At 41.5% G+C, this 22,728-nt stretch overlaps 1 protein-coding gene across 3 annotated transcripts in view; it reads right to left on the bottom strand.

Moving 5' to 3' along the window:
- Nucleotides 1-22,728, bottom strand: part of ARMC2 (armadillo repeat containing 2) — a 128,888-nt gene that overhangs the window by 75,977 nt on the left and 30,183 nt on the right. For all 3 annotated transcript variants that reach the window (XM_043439189.1, XM_043439188.1, XM_043439190.1), the window contains exons 6-8: nucleotides 13,074-13,150; nucleotides 9,305-9,403; nucleotides 3,807-3,982 (exon numbers count right to left, since the gene is read on the bottom strand). In XM_043439189.1, coding sequence (XP_043295124.1) covers nucleotides 3,807-3,982; nucleotides 9,305-9,403; nucleotides 13,074-13,150 — 352 coding nt within the window. The remainder of the gene's footprint in view (nucleotides 1-3,806; nucleotides 3,983-9,304; nucleotides 9,404-13,073; nucleotides 13,151-22,728) is intronic.

Below are 22,728 nucleotides of genomic sequence, written 5' to 3'. Positions count from 1 at the left end.
ACTGTGGAACATCAATACAATTCATGTTAAGCAGTCACAAAAGTATAACTGAACACTATACATGAAAAGACATTTATAATCTACTGTAAGATGGAAATACTGTGTGCCTTCACTGCAAGAATGTAAAATATGTTTGTATAATGAGGTCATCTGAACAAATATATCTGTGTGAAAAAGATGACATATGGTTCATTATTTTGTCATTAAAAAGTATCCTTAAAATTATCTTCAACACTGTTTACTAATGAGTCTTCACTTAGTAAAAAAGACCAAGATAATGGAATTTGTCACACATATTTTTGAAAGATTCCTTCTGTGTTTGATTCACAAATATGAACGAGCTCTTGCTGTCTACAGGCACTGTGCTGTTCCCTATCGTTCAGTCACTAAGTCGTGTCTGACTCTTGGCGACCCCATGGACTGCAGCCCACCAGGCTCCTCTTCCATGGGATTCTCCAGGCAACAATCCTGGAGTGGGTTGCCATTTCCTTCTCCAGCTGTTCCCTGTAGGAAATACCAAGGGGAGTGTGGTCGGCCCTGAGCTGGAGAGGAAGGGAGAGGTGAGTACTGTCCATGAAGCATTATCCATTATCTGTCTGCCCCTTTTCATGACATCTCACAGCTAACCCTGCAGATTAGGTTTACTTGTTCCATTTTGCAGCCGTGGAGTCTGGTCCTCAGACAGGTCATGTCATCTCATCTTGGTATCAGCTGAGTATGTAATAGAAATGCATGATCTCAGGTCCCAGAAGCCCTATTGAACCACAGTGTGCCTCTTGCAACTTTGCCAGGGGACTGAGCACACATTCAAGTCTGAGAAGCTCTGTTGTGGAAGCCTCATAAACAGTCACACGGGCAGAATGGAAATTTCCTCTGTTCTCAGGATGAAAAGAGGAAATGGAAACTTTAAAAAAAAAATTTTTTTTAATGATTAGTATTTTTAAATTGTTGTTTAAAAACCCAGAAAAAAAAATAGTGACTAGAGAGAAAAAAAAAATCTGTATCAAGGGAAATATATTGCCCTTTATATCTGGCAATATAATCTGCTGGGAATCTTCCACTACATTATGAGCCTTTGAGGTCAAAACCATGGTTTATTACTCTTTCTGTGTGTGGAAGGTACCCTGTGCTATGTATTCAATCAAATTTGTGGAATGAATGAATGAATACAACTAACCTCACTCCCAAGTCTTACATTTTTAGTGAAAAGTGGCAGAAGACATAGAAACAAAAACACCTAGTGTCAGAGTTTTCATTAAAAAAAAAAAAAAAAAAAAACCCCAACAAACTACCATTTCCAGGCCTGCTGTAAGGTCAGTTTACATTCAAAGCAGATTACTATACCTTCTCTTTTGGTAACTGTAAAATTGTGACTTTGAGACACAGAAAAGACTGTAAAACACTGTTTGTGAGGAATGTAGACTACTCTGTGTAAAAAAGCACTTCCTCCCAAAGTGGCCATTCCCTTCACAGCCTGGAAGGCCGGGGTTATTTTATTCACTTTTATTCCCAGTGTCAAGAATCCCTGGTACCAAGTGGGTTCCTGCAGTAGGGTAGTTTACTTTTATGTTAAACATAGTAGTTTACTTGATTTAAAGCAAATTTGGAGAATTAAAGAAAAGGGAAGTTTAAAAATCACTCATAACACTGCCACTATATATAATCACTGCTGACTTTTCTGTTTTTCCCCTTGTATAGGGTGCTAGATTGTCTTCCTTTTCTGAATATAGTTGCATTCACATATTGCATATACGTCTGTACTCTTTTAAAAAAAAAAAGTCATAAAATAGGCAGATACATTTTTGTAAGTTTTTCTGGTACAAAAGTTAAAATGACAATGGCTGTCTGGCAAAGCTCCACTTAACCAAAAATGCAAGAAACCTGAACTAACATTATACTCACTGGATTTTTTAAACCTGCAAATAACTTTAAATGCTTGAATTATAATAGTCAACGGGTAGATAAAGTCAATATTAGCAGAAAGAAGAGGCTATTACAAAATTTTAGTACTATTTATCTTCAGCTTTTTTGTCAATTTGTTTCTTTCAATAGCTTTTTATGATGTCTTTTCAAAAACAATTTACATAGAACCCCATCACCAAGGTCTAAGGGAAGCAATGCCTTGCCCGCTGCATTATAGAAGATTCTGGTGGCAGATGGGAAGTTGGACTTGTTGGCCTTGAAGGTTGTTCCTGACCTTGAGGTTCCACAGTCAAGCAGAAGGGACGGCCTACCCACCTCTGCACTCTGGACTGTAGCCTGGAGGAGCCTTGCCCCTGATTCAGCAAGGCGGTCAGTGTCACGGAAAGGGCTTTTATCTAAACATGTTTCATTCAGAATCTGTTCACTGCCTGGCAGATCACTTATCCTTTTGCCCTAAAATAGTTAAATTGTGCCATGTATATAATTAATTTGAATGGCACCTTTAATAACCAAGATGATATTTTCTCTGCAGAGTATTAACAAATTCATGGCATTTTCCTTCTTTCTTTATTTATTTTTGGCTTGCTACAGAGCACAATGTCTCAGATCCTGATAAGAGACCAAGGCAGTCCCTGGGCAGCTGGCTGCTTGGGTCCTGCCCAGGGCAGTGATACCAAGAGAGCCTTCCAGTCTCACACTGGGGCTCTCCTGGGCCAGGAGGGGCCCCAAATCCAGGGCCAGAGAAGAAACTGGGTGGCATGCAGTCACCTTTTCATCTCTACTTATAACTTCTGACTGTACATCCTCCTGGTGCCTTTTCTTTCTCACTAAAGCTGACTGATCAATTATCACCAATGAGAGGGGATTAAACTACTACTAAGATCACTATTTCAAAGAAATGTTGCTTTCTGCATCACATACAATATCACCGTGTTTGCAAAGAGGGCGAACAGTTTAGGATGGCAGCTAAATATGAATGTACCCCCTCCAAAACTGCAGAGAATATGTAAAGACTTTATGAAAGACTTCGAAATAAGGAACAGTGGGCACCCTCACTAAACCATCACTAAGTATACCAACGCTCACCTTCACTGTGTACTCTAAGATTTCAAATTATATGAATTATGGGTTTTTAACATAATAGCTTTTATTTTTCTGAAACCAGGTAAACAAAGCTTCATTCATTCGTTTTAGCGGCTCTCTTAGAACATTCTATAATAATTGTGTCTTATCTTTTGGTTCCAACTGTTTATGGCTGTGACCACAAAGGGCTGCACTCAAACAATGATATCATTTTGTTTGAGACAGAGTTTCTATAGAGTTTTATTTAGTGTCTGGCCTTTTCTCTAACACCTCACAGAAGCTTTCTATGACCACCTTTCTGTGACCACAAGGCAGCTGGTTCTCTGTTTCACCCGGCCTCATAAAGCACCTGGCCACTATGTCCACAGCCCAAGTGATCTGAAGTTATTTATTAAACCATGTGACAGAACCATCAAACACCCAACAGAAACCATAGGGCAGAAACCACAGTCTGCACTCTCTGATACTGATCTCCAGTCAAGTTACTTGAGTTTCTGTTTTGAATGTGTTTGCCTATTGTCACCTTTTTTTTTTAAGAAAAAAAAACAAAAAACAAAAAACCTTGCCACAATCCACGTGTGAGCATTTATTTGTTTGAACATTTTCTCTGTACTCAGCCTTATTTCCTTCATACTTTCTGGTCAAAGTCTGGGATGTCAGTTCACCACCTCAATTTTGTTTTCAAGATTCTAGATGAATCCACTGCATTTCTAATCTTCTTTGTAAGGTTTTACAAACAAAGCATTTAACAGAACTTGTATGTTCTACAGTCTACGAGACCAGAGAAGAGAGAAACTTACTGCTAGAATAATTTTTGCAAGTTTAAGGCTCAGCAAGTCCGAGCCAACATCAACTAGTTTATATAGGGTCTTCAGGAGAATACTTCTTCTCTTAAATTTATTTCCAAGCATGTTTCCTTCCTCTAAAGCATGATGAAGTTGTGTGCAAGCAGCACAGACCATTTCAATGTTTTCTTCTGTTGGGGCAAAGAGAGTAAAGCAGAACTTACTCACTGAGGTCAAGTTTTCTCAAACACAGACAGTGTACGCAAAACCCCATAATTACCTCCCTGAACATCTTCAGATTCCTGAACTATGTTGTTTTCTTCCCCTTTTCATTTCCATCTATCTGATTTTTTTTTTCTATTTTGTTGCTCCACTTCCTACTATGTTGACTTCTTCACTAATCAGTTAGCTTATCTAGAACACATAGTCTTTCAGAGAGTGTACCGAGGAGGGGAACTCCCGATTTCAGCGGCTCTCCTTTATTCCTGCTGCCCACCACCCACCAGGGAAGCTTCTGCCTTGCATCTCCACCTTCACCCCTCTGTCACACAGTTCCAAGGGCCCAGAATGTTCTCCTTACCTTCATCCCTACTGATTTTGGTCCTTCAAGGCCCTGTGTATATTCTGGCTCCTCCAGAAAAGGTATAGAATGCCACATTCAACAAATACTATTATTTTTCACACATGTATGTATGCTGTTTATTTCTCACGCTAGTAAGGTTATGCTCAAAATCCTTCAAGCTAGGCTTCAGCAGTATGTGAACCGAGAACTTCCAGATGTACAAGATGGGTTTAGAAAAGACAGAAGAAGCGGAGATCAAATTGCCAACATTTGTTGGATCACAGAGAAAGCAGGGGAATTCTACTTCTGCTTCACTGACTACACTAAAGCCTTTGACTGTGTGGAAAATTATTAAAGAGATGGGAATATCAGACCATCTTACCTGTCTCCTGAGAAACCTGTAGGTGGGTTAAGAAGCAACAGTTAGAACTGGACATGGAACAACTGACAGGTTCAAAATTGGGAAAGGAGTACGTCAAGGCTGTATTTATCACCCTGCTTATTTAACTTACATGCAGAGTAATTATGTGAAATTCCGGACTGGATGAATCACAGGCTGGAATCAAGATTGCTGGGAGAAATATCAACAACCTCAGATATGCAGATGATACCACTCTAATGCCAGAAAGCGAACTGGACCTAAAGAGCATCTTGGTGAAGGTGAAAGAGAGTGAAAAAGCTGGCTGAAAACTCAACATTCAAAAAATTAAGATCATGGCATTGGGTCCCACCACTTCATGTAAAACAGATGGGGGAAAAGTGGAAATAGTGACAGATTTTATTTTCTTGGGCTCCTAAATCACTGCAGATGGTGATTATAGCCATGAAATTAAAAGATGCTTGCTCCCTGGAAGAAAAGCTATGACAAACTTAGACAGCATATTAAAAAGCAGAGGTATCACTTCGTTGACAAAGGTCCATACAGTCAAAGTTTGGTTTTTCCAGTAGTCATGTATGGATGTGAGCGTTGGACCCTAAATAAGGCTGAACACCAAAGAATTGGTGCTTTTGAATCGTGGTGCTGGAGAAGACTCTTGAGAGTCCCTTAGACTACAAGATCACACCAGTCAATCCTAAAGGAAATCAACCCTGAATATTCATTGGAAGGACTGATGCTGAAGCTGAAGTTCCAATACTTTGGCCACCTGATTCAAAGAGCTGACTCACTGGAAAAGATTCTGACGCTGGGAAAGACTGAAGGCAAAAGGATAAGAGGGTAGCAGAGGATGAGATGGTTAGATAGTATCACCAATTCAATGGACATGAATCTGAGCAAACTCTGGGAGACAGTGAAGGATAGGGAAGCCTGATGTGCTATGTAGTTCATGGGGTCACAAAGAGTCAGATATGACCTAGCAACTGAACAACAAAAACAAATGCATGCTCTGTTACATGCCCAGTGCCCTCAAAGAGATATGCTGAGTAGGAACCGTGTCTTAGACATCTTTGTACTGACAGTGCACAGTACAGGGAGAATACTGTATTGACAGCCCGTAACACAGTTTAATGCAGATTCACTTTCTATTAATAATATGCCTATTGATGAAAACAACGATCAATATCTTCCTATGAGAACAATGCTCATTATCTGAGAAAAGAAGGCGCAAGTGGAACAAAATCTCAAAATGTCACCATGTCCACCATTATTTGGAGGTGAGTACCAGCAACTTAAGTTAAATGAAAGTTGCTTGGTCATGCCCAACTCTTTGTGACCCCATGGACTATACAGTAAGGCCATGGAATTCTCCAGGCCAGAATACCGGAGTGGGTGGTCTTTCTCTTCTGCAGGGGATCTTCCCAACCCAGGGATCCAACCCAGGTCTCCCACATTGCAGGCAGATTCTTTACGAGCTGAACCACAAGGGAAGCCCAAGAATACTGGAGTGGGTAGCCTATCCCTTCTCCAGGGGATCTTCCCGACCCAGGAATCATACCAGGGTCTCTGGCATTGCAGGCAGATTCTTTACCAGCTGAGCTATCAGGGAAGACCCAAGTATTAGCAAAGAAGATAATAAAAAGTAGACTTTAGTTAGGAAGCAGGGGAGCACTTCATTTTATAATAGAATTCTGAGGAAAACAATTTTTGAAAGTGGTAGCTATATTGAAAGTCATACATGGAAGAAAAATAGCACACAAAATAGAACATAAGGGGAAATGTAAGGATCCCAGGTATAAGACATTCAGTTGAAAAATATTATCTCTGATAGATTTCGTCACAAAATTTAAAAGTAGGAAACCAATCTTAAATAAATACCATAATGTGCTCTTGAAAGCCCGCATAGAGGAAGTGTGCGCCTGCAGAAGGAAATGACTCAGGCCATTTTTAGCTCATTTCAACAATAACATCTAAGAAAAAATTTTAAACCTCAATAGCTAAGTAACCTTCCATGCCTTTCAGTTAAGCACTTAAATAAAATGAATTGATGGGAAATGACTGAGACTAACTTTAAATAAAAGGAAAAAAACTGAGCTCTATTGTAAGAAAAATGCTTTTGTTTTGTTGTTTCATTCTTCTGTTACTGGCAGTTTCTTCACAAACCCCAAGTCCAGACTGCAGGCTACTCTGTGGCAGGGGGTAGACGTCAAGGTATTTTTCCAATACCTCCCTCCATACACTCTTCAGCCTGCTGGGTTCTACTCAAGAGTAGCTGTTTTAGCTTAAAAAGAAATTAAAAAGGAAGGCTCCAGGGTCAAATTCTAAACTACTAATCAAAATACTTCTTTCTACCGGTGGATTTGTTATAACTGCCAGGTAGCCTCAAAAAGACAGCTTGAACCTAAAAGCAATCAAGATCCTCAAGGGACTAAAGCTAGCGGGTGAAAGTTTGATGAGTAATAGAAAGCAAGGTAGACTCCACAGTAACTTCTCCCCATAAGAGACCTATTAATTACAAAGGGAAAAATAATAATTTACATTGAAAAACCATGCAGACACCACCTTCCCCAAGTGATCAAAGTCCACATCACCAGTAATGGACCCAACTCAGCATCCCGTGCCTCCTGATAATGATGTACCCAGGAAGGACACAGCACCACTCAGGCTACATGCCTGCCCAATTGCCTAACCGGCATAGAATGGTGAGAGAGTACCAGAAAAATTCACTGTGCGGGGGCAGTCTATGCAATAACTGGCCTGTGCCCAAGTACATCAAGATCATGAAAGGGACGTGACGAGCAACTGTATTCAGGATTTTCCTTTCCTATGAACAAAATCATCAGGATAACTGGCAAAATCTAAATTGGGTTTGTGTAGTGTTGTATGGTGATTTCCAGATATGTAATAGAATACCCTTACTTCTAAAACTACATGCCAGGGTACTTAGGAATACGGGGTGTCATAATGGCAACTTGTTCTCAAATGGTTCAAAAAAGGGGGAAAAAATGTGGTGTGTTGAGTAAGGGGTGTATAGAGAAAAAGAGAGCATGATGGAGAGAGGGAGGAAGGGGGAGAAAGAATTATAAAGCAAATATGGTAAAAATGTTCGTATTTTTGGAATCTGGGGGAAGAGTATACAGGATTTCTTTGCACTATTCTTGCAACTTTTCTGTAAGTCTGAAATTATGTCACCAAAAAAAAGTAGGAAAAAAAGGAGAGAGAAAGAAAAAGGAATCTCAAAGGGTCAGGTACCTTAGTCCTGCCACCATTTGCTGTTTTTCAATTTGTCTCTGAAAGAGAGACCATTCTTCAGCATTTAATCATCCCCTGAGAAGGGAGATTCATCTGCATTTCGAATGCCAAACTCCTCAGTTTTCTCTGTGGTGACAAGAGCCCTCAGAACCCTCTTAAAATCCTTCCAGCTGAAGACTTTCTCCAAGACAGGCCTCTGTGCTGCTCCTCACCTGCCCTGCTGTGCTTTCTTCTTTACCACCAAGCACCCTCAGAGAGCCCAGGGTGGGTGAGGCCATTCGAGCCTTTAAGGAACTAGGTCTTTTGCACAGCTTTCCTGGTGGGTTGGTGGCCAGGACTCATTGACCCTGCTTCTCCTAGGGCTTCTTCCTGTGGCTACCATGCTGGTTTGCTCATCCAAGGGGCACTGGTTCCACGGTTGCTAGTGAGGGCCTCATGTGTGCTGTGGGCCAGGACTGCAGCTCCAGAGGAGCCCATTTCAGCTTCAGAAGTGGAATCCCTGAAGAGCAGCAAAGGGGTAGAAGGCAGGGAGCAGGGGCATTTCCCTGCCAAGCTTTCCACAGGTCACCTTGGCAGAGACCCATGGGTTGCAGGCCTTCACGGCTGGGACATTCCAGAGTTCAAGGGCAGGGCACATCCAAGCCCACTTCCCTCTCTGAGTGGCATCCCCGACAACCATGTTCAACCTTTGGAAAACTGGATATACAGCCCTCCCTCAGGAGTCACAGGGTATTTGTTCTAGGACCCCTGAGTAAACCAAAATTCATGGATGTGAAAGTCCTGTGTATAAAATGGTATTGCCCTCCATATCCACGGGTTCTGCATCTGAGAATTCAAACCACCACAGAATAAAGTTCCATTTATAGCTGGTTGAATCTGTGGATGTGCAGCCTGAAGCTATGGAGGGCCAACTGTATACACTTGGATCTAGAAAACCATGGGCATACCTGCCAAGGATGCCAATCTATGAGATTTAGCCAATGTTTCAGAGGATTGAAATCTACTTTAATTTTTCACTGTTATCCATGAACTACCACTCCAGCGAGTTCAAACTGGCATTTCCTTGGGCAGAAGTAGTGGTAATTTATATTCTAAAGGGACTTTTAGAAGTAGGTTCTCTTGTGGTATTTAAAGTATAATTTTAAAATTAGGTTTACATGTAATACTGAATACATACATTACTGGGTAAATAGATGATTACACTTGTTTCTGAACAAGTTCACAGAAAAAATGACAAAGTGTACTGAAAATATCAGGGCAATGGGGAACATATAAATAACTGCAGATATTTTCGATCTACAGCGACTTTTTTTTTGTTTTTACCTTTTTCTAAGTCATGCAAAATGGGTACAATCCTTGTATTCCAAAATACTTCATCTACTTCTATTTCTGTATTCTTTTCTTGCAAGTCGGCTTTTGAGCCTGCAACAGAAAAACAGAACAAGAGAAAGAGCTGTGAAAAAGGAGTTACAACTAGAGCCTGCCAATGAGACTTCGTTATCCATCCCTAAAATTAATAAACTCTGGAATTACATTACACTCTGCCCCCCAACCCAACTAATTCTAATGAGAACTACATGTCTTCTAACCAAATCAAGTTAAACTCAGCAAAAAATCTTGTAAAGGAATCATAACTTTAAACTCTGATTGGGACAGTGCATCAAGTTGTCAGCTTTGTAAGTGCTGAAATTACTGTCAGTGAGGCAGTCTGGAGTTTTGGCTTGTTTGTTTTTTCTTTTTAAACATATCCCTCTATAACATAAAATAAACAGAAAACTGTAGATATGTAAAGAACAAGGATTTTGAAAATGTTTTAATGGAAAATTTTCTGAGAGGGAGGCCTGCAGGGACTTTCTCTCCTGCAGAAAATAAAATGTTCACATTATTGTGAGGCCAGTGCTTCTCACACCAGTGGTTTTGTGTGGGGCAACAGGAAGCCTGAGCTCTGGGTGCTGACAGACCTCAGTTCAAATCCCAACTCTACTACTGATGCACTGGGTGACGGGGGTCTGGTTTCTTATCCTTTCTGAGCCTCATCAGCAAAACAGAGATTAAAATATTTGCCTTCAGGGTTATGAGAATTCAAAGACACGATGTAAGCAAAGCTCTGAGCCCAGTGCCTTGCATCTAGAAGCACTCAGTCAGCACGGTTTCACTTCCCAGGTTAAAAAAAAAACCAATAAACAGGTCATCCCTGTCTGAAGTGTGTCAGGCTGTGCGTTATCACCAGATCACCGAGACAGAGGCTGCCTGAGGAGGACGAGTCAGGACTCCCACAGCCGGTGTACCTTAGATCCAGCAGGTCTGCATTTCATTTTTGTCACAACATTCTCCAGAGGTCCCCACATTGTCACTATTTTCCCGATGAAGACAGTGGGGCTCAGGGTTATTAAGTAACCCGGCCAAGGTCACAGAGCTCCACAGCATTACAATTGACCTCTTCGGGGGGCCATTTTGCCCTGAAGCAAATTGGCAAACTAAAAGATAACTTCAGGGAGAAATGTAAATTGTATTAGAAACTGCAAATCATGATTACATTTCACACAGGCAAGATCTCAAGGTCTAAAACAAAGACTGTCCAGCCAGAGGGGAAGCTGCCAGGCCAGACACTCAGAAGTAGTGCTAGAGACAAAATCCACAGCCTTCCTTCTCTGAAGGCCTTGCCCTGAGGCCCTCAGGCTTTCCAGGTAACACTAGTGGTAAAGAACCTGCCTGCCAATGTAGGAGATGTAAGAGATGCAGGTTCGATCCCTGGGTTAGGAAGATCGCTTGGAGGAGGGCATGGCAATCCACTCCAGTATTCTTGCCTGGAGAGACCCATGGACAGAGGGGCCTGGCGGGCTATCGCCCATGGATCACAAAGAGCAGGACATGACTAAAGCGACTTAGCACACTGCTTTACGTATCACTGCCAGCACGGTCTCCTGAGGCAGCACCCTGCAGCAAAACATGTGACTATAACACACTAAAGAAATAAAAACGAGAACTGGACTCCCAGCAGTGCAGGCCAGGCAGTCACTAAATGCGTTTGTACAGTATCTCAGCTCTCAGAGCTCCCGAGGTTTACCAACTGCAGCAAAAGGATTGCAGACCACCACCTCCATCTTCTGGCTCATTACTCTTACAAATCTTCTCTGACACTGATAAATCACGGATACGGATCCTAAAAGTAAACACGACTATTCAAGCTGTACAAACAACACAGTTGCTCATATTCCCAGGTGTCGGACACACTCAAAGTCCAAAGTAAGAGAAATAAAATCAACATATATATCAAGGCAAGGGGAAAACCCAGAGATAAGAAGCCAGACAAATAATATAATAGACAATTCATGACGAACTTAAACTTATTAGAAATACAGACTTCAATGAGTCCAGATTTCACTGATTTCAGTTGAAATTAGTTTTTTTTACCTTCTATGTGGTATGCTCTCTTTAGCAGAACCACTCTGTGAGGAACCAAAATTATCAAACCGCTTGTCAGGACAAACAAAATTGATAACGTGTTCACCCCAGGAAGAGCTGAATTACAGGGGTGAGCCAGAAATCACAGAGCAGTTTGTTTAACCTTTGGAAAGGAAAGGCCTTCACAGGCCCTTCCGAGTGTTTCTGAGACTTGTTTCTTCTCAGAACAGAAGTTAGCCAGACACTGTGGCGTAAGAGTTTGCTTTCAACCCTCTCCCAGGAACCCCCGTGTGAGCTGGGGTGTCCAGCCATGGCCTTTTCCCTCACGCACCTCCTCCAACTCTGCTGTCCAAAGAAATCCCATTTTATACACTAACCCAGCTCCTACCCTAGAAACGGAAGCCTGGAGTCATGTGATCACTTTTTAAGATCCCCAGATGATAAATAAATACGGTTTGTCTCAGTCTTGGGCAACAACCTAACATTCTAGAGAGCACTTTCATCTAGGTTCACAGTTTGCTAAATATAAAAATTATGATTCAACAGGAAATTGGGTAAGTCAAGCAGAAATTTCAGCATGTTTTTTGAAGATTTTGCTGTCTCAGTGGTTATAGTCTTCACCACAGCTTTGAGTTCGGGACACAAAAAACTTGACACAATGTTTATTGGCTGCTGTTTTTAGCATGCACATGTAAGATGCTTAGCAACAATGCTGACTGGGAAATCAGTCTATCTAAGATTTTCCTGACTACTACAGAAATTCCTGCTGGTCACAAAAGTCATTTTATTGATAAGAAACTAGTTTGGAAGATAAGAAAATATCTTTTGAATTATTAGCTTGGTTTCATGAAAGTTCCTGTGCACTAAAAAAGTAATACGAAGAAGGTAATGAACACCTGCGTATCCACAAATAGTCTGGCCAAATATTAGCTGTATTTTCATTCTCTTCATTTCAAAAGAATAAACATTACAGATATTGTTAATGCCCTCTGTGTGCCTCCCCCCAACCATCCCCCTCCCCAAGGGTTACCACCACGCTAAACTGAATGGTTATTTTTATCACATTTACCACATAGATCTGTATCCATAACGACACATGCCTTTGTTTTTGCAGCTTAATTTTTTCATGTGATGTTATGTTTATATTCATTTCACTCAATATTATAAATGTACTCCAGTTCATTTTTCTGTTATATCCCATTGTACAAATACATTCTGTAGCATTTCTAGCCTGTGATTTATATTGTTATGTATTTTCTCAAACAGTTTAAAGCCTCAAGGGGCTGGTTTGATGTAGCTAACACAGTGTCATTTAAGTAAGCCATGATTTTGACTCCTTTTCAATCAACTTAAGAACTGTGTGAATGTCACGTTTTGCAACCTTCCAGATGCTTCTACAAAATAATTTCTGTGCAGTCATCAGTGCGGAATTATAAAATCATTTCTGTGTAGACTATAACCTGTAGATGCTTGAGGCACTGGAGTTGAGTAAGGGTGAAGTGCTAAGACTGTTGTGAAAATAATAAACATTTATAAAAATAAATGTTGATGTGTGATCAAGCTGGATAAGGTTTCTGGAAATTTCGGAGTGAGGCCACATTAGACATCTCTAATGCAAAAGATTGTCCTACAGATGGAGATGCTGAGGACAAGATGCTGGGGACCTCTAAGAACATAGGAGCCTCACCTGCTCTGACGTCCAGCCTGCGCCGCTCGGGGCTGCGGGAGCTCGAGGAGGCCCTCAGACGCCTCTTCCCCTGGTCTCTGTGAGGAAGAGGAAAACACACAGCGCTCAGCACAAAAGCCAAAGCGGTTCTCTTTCTGTGTCAACAGTAGGCTAAACGCGATTTCTGAAGAAACCACAGAGCGTTGCTTATGAAACGGAGTTTGATGCTCTTACTACCGCATTTTAATCAACCTCTGATTTTCAGCTGAGATTTACCTTTTAAAGACAAGTCAGATTTGCCTTACAATACAAAATATGGTTACTAGAAACAACAAAATAAATCCAAAGTTTACTCTGCAAACCAAGAAAACTGATGAAGGATCTATACCACAAGAGGTCACTATTACAATAAGAAAGAACTCCGCTGTGCTTGAATTTAAAAAGTCTAGCTTTCAGGAGACCTCTTTCTCTCACACTCAGGTGCACACATGCTGCAGGCAAGAAAACTGTTCTCAGTTAGATCAGATGAACGCAGGAATCATACAGGGGGGTCAGATCTGGAACCCAGGTTTCATAATGTCCAATCCACTGCTCTTTCCACCAAATCGCTATGTCTCCAGTCACAATTTGAAAATTAGTTAATATTCTACGAAAAAATTTTTAAAGAAATATTTGAAATGTTAAAAAATAGAAAGTAAATTCAGGCAGTCCCCAGATGACAAGTATTTTGTGTTTCAAATGAAAATTTGGTGGCTGGCCAACAGCAGAATTATATGCTTAGGTTTTGTTTGGAAGGTTATATATAATGTTTAAATGGTCTATGAAGGACATAACTTCTCTTTAGCTAGAGCTGATGCTTAAAGTACTTACTTTTAAATATCTGTGCAAAATTCTAAAGTAAAAAAACACAAAACACTGAGAGAATAATAGTGCAAGTTTTACAACAAAATTTCATTTTTACCATCAAATATAATATTTGCCACAAAAATCATAAAGAATGCACACACATGTGGCCATGGTCACCCATAAGCATCTGTATGTCTGTCTGACCACTGCTCCTGCTTCCACTGTAGTAAGATTCCCAGTGAATGTTCAGTGCTGTGTCTTGGCCCTTGGCCTTGACTGCTGCCCAAGGATTAGTTTCTCCAAATATCATTTCTTCCGTAAACATTTCCTTTTTCTAAAAAACACTGGATTTAACATTTCCTCTTATCGTGCAATAGAGAAAAGATCAAGTTACTCTTCACAGAGTCTGATTATTTAATACTCCAAAACAATTGCTTTATGTTTATACATAGCAACAAAACACAGATTTGGTAGCAAGAAGTCCTGGTCAGTCAAAGAAAGAAATGGGGATGGGATCCTTTTCGTCAACACTGAAGAGCAGAGATCCAAACGGAGATCTCCATGAAGACAGAAATAAAGGAAATCAATCCTATGAAAAGGCAAGATGCCAAAAGTTTGCCAGGGTGTAAGGCCAAATACGTTCCCAGACTCAGCACTCCTAGAAATAACAAGAAAATCTGAGGACCACAGAGGCAAGCCTTTCTTTTCATTATTTTCCTAAATAGCTATTGAAATCAAGCAGGATAGTTTGCATCTAAAGGCTTCCCAAGTCCCTGATCCCTCCTCCCTGAGGACATGGCCATGACAAGGCTGCCCCCCTAAACACATCTGTGTGTCCCCACTTGGGGGGATGTTTAAGAAGGGTCCTTCTTATCAACCATCAAAGCTTGACAGTGTTGGATCCTACTGGTTCTCAAGAAGAGCTCAGGGTTGAAAGTGAAATTGTTGGTCACTCAGTCCTGTCTGACTCTTTGCAACCCTACGGGCTGTAGCCCACCAGGCTCCTCTATCCATGGGATTCTCCAGGCAAGAATATTGGCATGCGTAGCCATTCCCTCCTCCAGGAGACCTTCCCAACCCAGGGATCGAATCCAGGTCTCCTGCACTGCCGGTAGAGCACAGGTTGGCCTTGGCATCCATTAATCCTCTGTGTGATCTTCACGGTACAGGGCTTGAGGGGGTGCAGGCTCTGGATCCAAACTACCTGTATCAAAGGGCTCCAACCCTTGTCCGCCACGTGGCCTGTGTAAGTCACTGAACCTCTTGGCCTTGGTTTCCTTTTCTTAAAATGAGGGCTATGTTTCTACTTAACACACTGACTGCTGTGTTTGAAGAACTTAATAAATTGTCAGTATTCTTTTGCTCTTTTGTTCTGAGTCAACAAACACTTGTCTGAGCAATCCAGTGGTGGGTGTTACTGTGATAAAGAACATGTAAGGTGTTGCCCAGAAGACATTCAAAATCTGCTTCAAGGAACTAAAGAAGCTTTTATTTAAATGGAAAACTCTAATTGAGTCTCTAACCAAATACTAGAATGAGAAATTTAGTAGGTTACAAGGACAAGAAAAGTGCTGAGGATGGAGTGATTACTGAGATGGAGAAGTGGACCACAGGGTGGACTTAAAGGAACAAAAGTCAAACCAACAAATGACAACACTGCTCTCAGATCGGGAATAGCATGAGCGAAGATGAAGAGGAGTGGGAGAAGCCTGGTGGGTAGGGGGTGTGTGTGGGGAGTGACTGCATAGGGCCAGTAATTTAGGAATAAGTTTCTGCTGGGAGGTATTGGGAACAGCCACTTGAAACCTTGGGTTGAATAAATAGACCCAGTTTGATGGTCAATAAGGATCTGCCCTAGGTTCTTAAACAAGGAAATGAGATCTGAAGTTATGTGATGACAGCAGTATTTAGGAGACTTGGAGGGAGGTAACAAGGACCAATTCTTTGAGGGTGACGGTGGGACTGGAGAAGAAGGAACAAATTCAAGAGACTATAAGTGAAAAGTCAATAGGATTTGGTGGTTGATTCCAGGCTGAAGAAAGACGAGAAGGCAGGTGTGGAGGAACAGGACAGCAGAACCGCTGTAACAGAAATGGGGAGGTGAAAGAGTAGCACAGTTTGAGGAGTAAAGCAAGTTTCTGTTTTGCTAGGGTGAGTTTCTGATGATAAATGGATCATTGGCAAAGGAGATGGGAAAATCAGGAAAGGAGCTCCGTTAAAGGTCAAAGCAATACACCAGGATGAGAAGCATCAGAACAGTGGCTCCAAGACCAGAATCTCAGGACATGGCCTTGTCTCAGACAGTCAGGGGTAAAGAACAGAAAGGAGAAAAGGAGTCCAAAGGAAGGAGAGAGAGAAAATATGCTCCCATGCAGTCCAGCACATTAAGGAAGTGAGCATGATTAATAAGTCCAAGAAGATGAGGCTGGAGGAAGAACTATCCAGTCTGGCGAGGATGAATCTAACAGGGTTTCTGCGGCATGGTACAGCGTGTGTCTCACAGAGTGCGTGAGGCAGGGAAGGAGGCATCCAGAAAATTCCCTCTTTGCTAAAGAAGAAAAAAACTAGATGGTCTTGTGCTCAAAGGAGAACCGTCTCGCGGTAACTTCTACCCACTGATCTTGGTTCTCCTAATGAAGCAAATCTTCATCCTTCTTCCTCTTGACAATCCTTCCGATATCCAGAATATGTCATGGTCACCACGTCAGTTCATCTCCTACGGCTTAAATCTTATGGTTCTGCGAATTCTTTGGGTGAGTTTTTAACCGAAGCTTTGGTTTCCCTATCTGATATATGTGAAAGTGGAAAGTCAAAGTGTTAGTCTCTCAGTCATGTCCAACTCTTTGTGACCCCATGGACTGTAGCCCACCAAGATCCTCTGTCCATGGAATTCTCCAGGCAAGAATATGGGAGTGGGTTGCCATTTCCTTCTCGGGGGGGGGGGGGTCTTCCTGACTCAGGGATTGAACCCAGGTCTCCTGCATTGCAGGCATATTCTTTACCATCTGAGCTACCAGGGAATATATGAGGGGGTGATAAATGATAGTGCCCCTCAAAGTAAGATCGTTGTGAGGATTAAATGATGTGATGTGGAATCGCTTAGCACAGCTCTGGCACATAACAAGTACTCAGTAAGTTTTCACTGTTATCATGGCTGTATCAGTGATGTCATTAACAGACTTCAGTCCTTTTATCTGTTCCTCATATGATACGGTTTCAAATCACTCTACCAGCCTGTTCGGTTACTCCGAGTGTTAGTTTGTTGGGATTCCTGTTAAAGTCTGCAACCCAGTGTTGAGCTAAAGGTGTGGCCTGAGGAGCAAAGAGAAGAGATTCTAAATGATGCAGCCTAAAATTGCATGAACAGTTTTGGTGGTGACATCATGTCTTGTCTTGTCTTCCATATGCAGCTAAAGGCAGATTTCCCCATCTACACTGGACTCCTTCTCATTAAATTTCACAGTTATACTTGGCAAAGAGTTCCTGCCTATTAGATGTTTCTAGATCTTGATTCAGTCATCCAGTATAATTGTTCTTCTTCTCAGCTTTCTGTTTCATGCTGTTAAAGACCATAATTAGATTTTTTGGAATATCTTCTGATATACCAAGAATAAAACAATTCCAGAAAATATTCCTTAAAGCTCTTTTGTGAAATCCTTCTTAAAGCCAGAATAAGACCACTTCACTGGGATATCTTCATCTATGAATAACAGAAACCTAATTCTGATACATGGAATTAATTGGCTCATGTAACCAATTGGCTCAGGGGTAGGTTTCAGGTAGGTTTCAGGGGTGTGATCAGGGCTTTGGCTCTTTCCATCTGTAGTTCTCTCAGCTCTGCCCTTCCTCTGGTTTCACCAGTAATCAGGTTGGAGTCCCGAAGAAAGCAGAGTGGGAAAGGCATTCCCAGGCCCCTCCTCTGCAGCCCACATTTCAGAGTAAAAACAAGGTTCTCTCTTCCCAATCACTAACAAGTCCCACCTTTCGTTCTGAACCACCAGAACCAAGCTCCGTAGACAAGATAATGCCACATCCCGCCTGGGTTACTGCTGCCTATCCACGCATCAGTCATGTTGGCAGCATCTACTTCTGGACCATTTATATTCCAAAGAAACAAAAGTATATTTCTTTAAAGGTCTTCTAAAATTCACATTTTGCTATAACTCAGACAATTCTTCCCATTACTATGACTAAGGTTCTTTAGGCAGGGGTCAACAAACTTTTTCTTAAAGAGCCAGACAATATGTATTTTATACTTTGTAGGTCAGGTGGCAAAAGAGAGGCTATTACATAGATAGTCCTGTGACCATTTGAAATGTGATGATTTTTAAATGTAGGGGAAAATTTTTTTTGGCTCAAGGGCTGTAAAAAAAATATAAACAAAATACGTGGTTGACCAGATCTGGCTCTAGAGCTATAGCTTGTTGACGCATTCTTTAGAGTAATAACTAAAAAAGATATTAAGAAGTAGATAAGTGGGAGGATTTGGAATTAGGGGGAAAATAAGCTTTTTCCATTTGGAAAATAATTACATGTGAAGATAGAGAAGAAACTTTTAACAGATACACATGATAAAAAGAAAATTTAGCAAATTTTGAGCTAAAATTTTCCTTGCCCTAAGAAGACGACTTCTCATTTTCAGAACTAGACTCAAGCTGTATAGATTCAAATCAGGCAGTAAACATCTTAGGCTCTGAAGTCACGCAGTCTCTATCACAACTACTCAGTTCTGGGGCGGTAGCGTGAAAGATGCCAGAAACAGTAGATAAATGAATGGGTGTGGCTGTGTTCCAATAAAACTTTACTTACAGAAACAAATAGGCTGGATTTGGCCAGTGGGCCTTAGTTTGCTGGCCTCTGCTTTGCAGGCTCTTTGATTTTTTGACTACAGTTCAAGAATGCCACCACCAAAAGGTGGTGGTCCCTTTATCATGTCTTTATAGCCTGAAACCCCAGACACACAGTTCCCAGACACTAGCACTCTGTCTTAATAACTAACACTAAAATTGAATTCTACATAAATGGTTATACAGAAACAGTGAAATTAAAGAATATGATTTTAGAGGAATGGTCATAAGATCAAAATTTTGAGAAAGTCCTCCAAGCTTACCATAGCTTTGAGTTGGTGGTCCAGGATTTAAAATATACATTTTCAGAGACTATGCATATACTCTTGCACCTTTTTCAGTAATCACTAACTGGTTATGGTTGTTCAGTTGCTCAGATGCATCTGACTCTTTGTGACCCCGTGAACTGTAGCCTGCCAGGCTCCTCTGTCCATGGGATTCTCCAGGTAAGAATACTGGAGTGGGTTGTCATCTCCTTCTCCAGGGGATCTTCCCAACCCAGAGGCAAACCTGCGTCTCCTGCATTGCAGGTGGATTCTTTCCCAGAGCCTCCAGGGAAACCCAAGTGGTTATTACTCAAGTTCTGTATGTAGAAAGTTGATTAGACACTGCTTTGTAGCTAATCACATCAGCTCAACTAAGGCTTAAATTCCCTTACTTAAAATTCCACAGTTCCACACTCCCCTTCACCTTTTACAGCTCCAGTTTCAAGGGGTCTCACATGAAGAGCCCTGTAGCTTCTCACTGTGGCAGCAATGAGGACATCAGAACCGTGGAGAGCTGCTGGTGTTTACCCTCTTCCACGGTGTTCCTGGGGAAATGATCCGCACGGTTTTGACGATCTGCTCTCCATCCCCATGTCCCGTTGGGCTGCTCCAGCTCACCCATTATCACCTTCCCGCTGGAACAGCTGCAACTGCTCTCCCCGCTCCAACTGTCCCTCATGCAGCTCCCAGCATCACTCCCCTGAAAACCTCTCAGCGCTCCATGTACTAGTCTACAACATCAGGACCCATGTGTCCGCTACGGCAGGCCACCTGCCTTTCTCTGAACCCACCACCAAGTCAAATCCCTCCTTGGTTTATGCTGCTCCTGTAGCAAAGAACACAGAGCCTTCCCACCTTCCTTTTGAAAATCAGCCTCAAGGGGCATCCCAAACCCCACAGACCCCAAGAAACCTTCCCTGATCTCCAAGTCAGAGGTAGGTTCTCTCACCTCTAAACTCCAAGGCACTTTTTTTCAGTTCTTTCACTTCTCTAGCATTAATCATTGAACAGTGCTTCTGAGACTTCCGTGTGCATTCAAATCACCTGGATACCTTATAAGATGCAGATTCTAATTCAGCAAGTCTGAGATCCTGCACTTCTAGCAAGCTCCCAGGCGAGGCAGATGCTGCTGGTCCAAGAACTGCACTTGAGCATCAGAGCCTGACATGTCAGGATGGTCCTCATGGATGGGGTTTATTTGTGTATCTCCCAACCCTACTAGTCCAGGGCTTTGCTTATCATGAAATTCTTGTCAAAGAGATGCTGTCAAAGAAGGTGGGATTTCATAAAATCATTCTGGTCATGTCTGTCTTTTCCAAAGGGAAACGGTTTCTCAGTCACATTTACTTAATTTCTTAAAAGAATAATGACTTCACTATGTTTGGAAAAAATGATATATTTATTATTTTTAAGGCCGGGCAATTTAAGTACAAAGCAGGTTTAGAAAATCGTCTAGGACCCCACCACCCAGAAATAAATAGTTAATGTGTGGCATAAATCATTCCAGACATATTTTGCATATATTCAGATGAAAAGACAAAAGAATGAAAGGACGGAAGGGTGACTTGGGGGGAAGGGCAGGTAAAAGATACATATAAATGGGATTTGACACACAAATACCATATGTGTCAATGTAATTAAAAGTATAAAGTATAAATTTTACTTCACTATGACAGAGAAACAGAAACTGAGGTGAAACGAAGGAATTGTAGAGCTTCAGATGAATGGGTCTTCACAAGAGATATTAGTTTCTAAAAGATCTCTCTAAAGTTAAGAAAAGAAAGAATAAAAAGCATTAGGATGCTGAAATCACACTTTTAACTACATATTTCAATTTCAGACGGCAGCTACTGACACATCTATTCCCTATTATGAAGTGAAGCAATCAGTACTCACACTTTCTCCCAGGTACCAGTTTTGGTTATTTATGCTAATATTACAATTGTCGAGGTTTCTGTTCCGTAACCATCATTTTCAGAGTTGTTTAGCTTTAATTCAATATGAAAACAAAATCAATACTCACCATGGGTGATTTTATGATAGCTTCGTTTCTCAGTTCTGAAGTTTGACTCATCATTTTGTTGTCAAAGAGTTCTCTAGCGAGTGCATGAGTACTATAGTCCCCCAATCCATTCACAATGAAAATGTCTCTCTGTTGCCTTTTAACTGAAGGACAATGTGGCTGGAACTCAGGACTTCATAGGCCTTACTTCACTGTCTTCCAGCACTGAGAGAAACTCTAATAGAGGCAGCCTGCCTTTTTCTCCTTCTACGGGGCTTGCATGTTCAGCCTGATCGCCACAGGCCACCTTCTTGCATTTACCCACTCAATCAGCAATTACTAATGGAGAGTGTACTACATACTGGTACTGTACTAGTGTCGAACACTGTTAGAAATGTCTTAGTGTGGATTATTCCATGTCAAATTTTGTTGGGACATGACGCGTACTTTTGAGCTTCGGATTTGAATCTTTATTTCAGAACGTCATCTTCTATTATGTCAATATTTTTCTTGTTCCCATCTCTTCCATTCTCAGTGGGTTGTTGTGAATATCAAATGAGTTAATATATGTAAATCACTTGGAAGAGTGCCTGGCACTTAGTCAAAGTAAGATGGGGGAAGGGAAGAGAACTCTCCCCTTCAGGAATACAAGTGCCATGCCTCTCATTTCTATCTCAGTCTAATCATTTTCCTATTTTCTCATTCACTTCTCTATGTTTGATTTCCTCTAGCTTAACCACTGTATCTGACTGCATTTTCAGCTGCTTTTACTTCTGATGTGGCTTTTCTCTCCATATTTATACATTTTTCTTTCATTTTTTTTTTTGAGAACTGTGAGTGAACGCTCTTTCTTCACGAGATCAAGGACTTAAAATCTCTAATTTGCATTCTTACAAGCCAACGAAGAGCTCTTTTCCCTTTTGTAAAACTCTCCTTATTCTTGGAGGGCAGTTCCTTTTGCGATCCATTTCTTTCATCTGTCTTTTGTTACGTTCATTACAAAGTTATGCTCGGGTTCCATGTTCACTCTTGTCCTAGCGTTATTTATCTTGAAACAGAGCCATGGATTTGTTGGAAGAATGAAAACAGTCCACGCAGGGTGAGAACTGGGGTGCTCTGTCGCTTCAACTTTTCCCTGAATATCTATCTGAAAAGCCTGTTCTTTTTCTCAACCTGCAGTGTGTGTTCTCTTGGCTTGGACGGTATGTAGCAGGTTTCGTGACTCACAGAAAAGCCCCTTTACAGGCTGGGTTCCTTAGGTTCTAATCCATCAAACTCCCTCCCCCATAAACACACACACACACAATTGGCCGGATCACAGGAAATGCAGGGAGCGTGTCACCCTCAGCTCCATGTCCCCTGCGCTGCATCACACTTCAGCTCTCTGCACTCTGGCCACACCGCACGGCGTGTGGGATCCTAGTTCTCTGACCAGGGACTGAAATGGGACTCTGAGCAGCGAAAGCGTAAAGCCCTAACCACTGGACCACCAGGGGGTTCCCCACACTCTGGCGCCTGAACGGGGCCTTGACTGTGGCTTCCCCATTTCTCCTGTGGCCTGCCCACATCCTTACATCTCTTTTCTCTAGTTAAAGACTACTGGATACACCTTTCTTAACTGAGAGGTTCGCTTTTAGTGAAATTTGTTTCTTGCTTTGCCCTTGTCTTTCTTTTTTTTTTTTTTTCTTTTTTTTTCTTTTTTTTTTTTTTTTTTT

This window comes from Cervus canadensis, chromosome 20, assembly GCF_019320065.1.
Source record: "Cervus canadensis isolate Bull #8, Minnesota chromosome 20, ASM1932006v1, whole genome shotgun sequence".
In the NCBI taxonomy this organism is placed as follows: Eukaryota; Metazoa; Chordata; class Mammalia; order Artiodactyla; family Cervidae; genus Cervus; species Cervus canadensis.
This window is presented reverse-complemented; position numbering and strand designations above follow the sequence as displayed.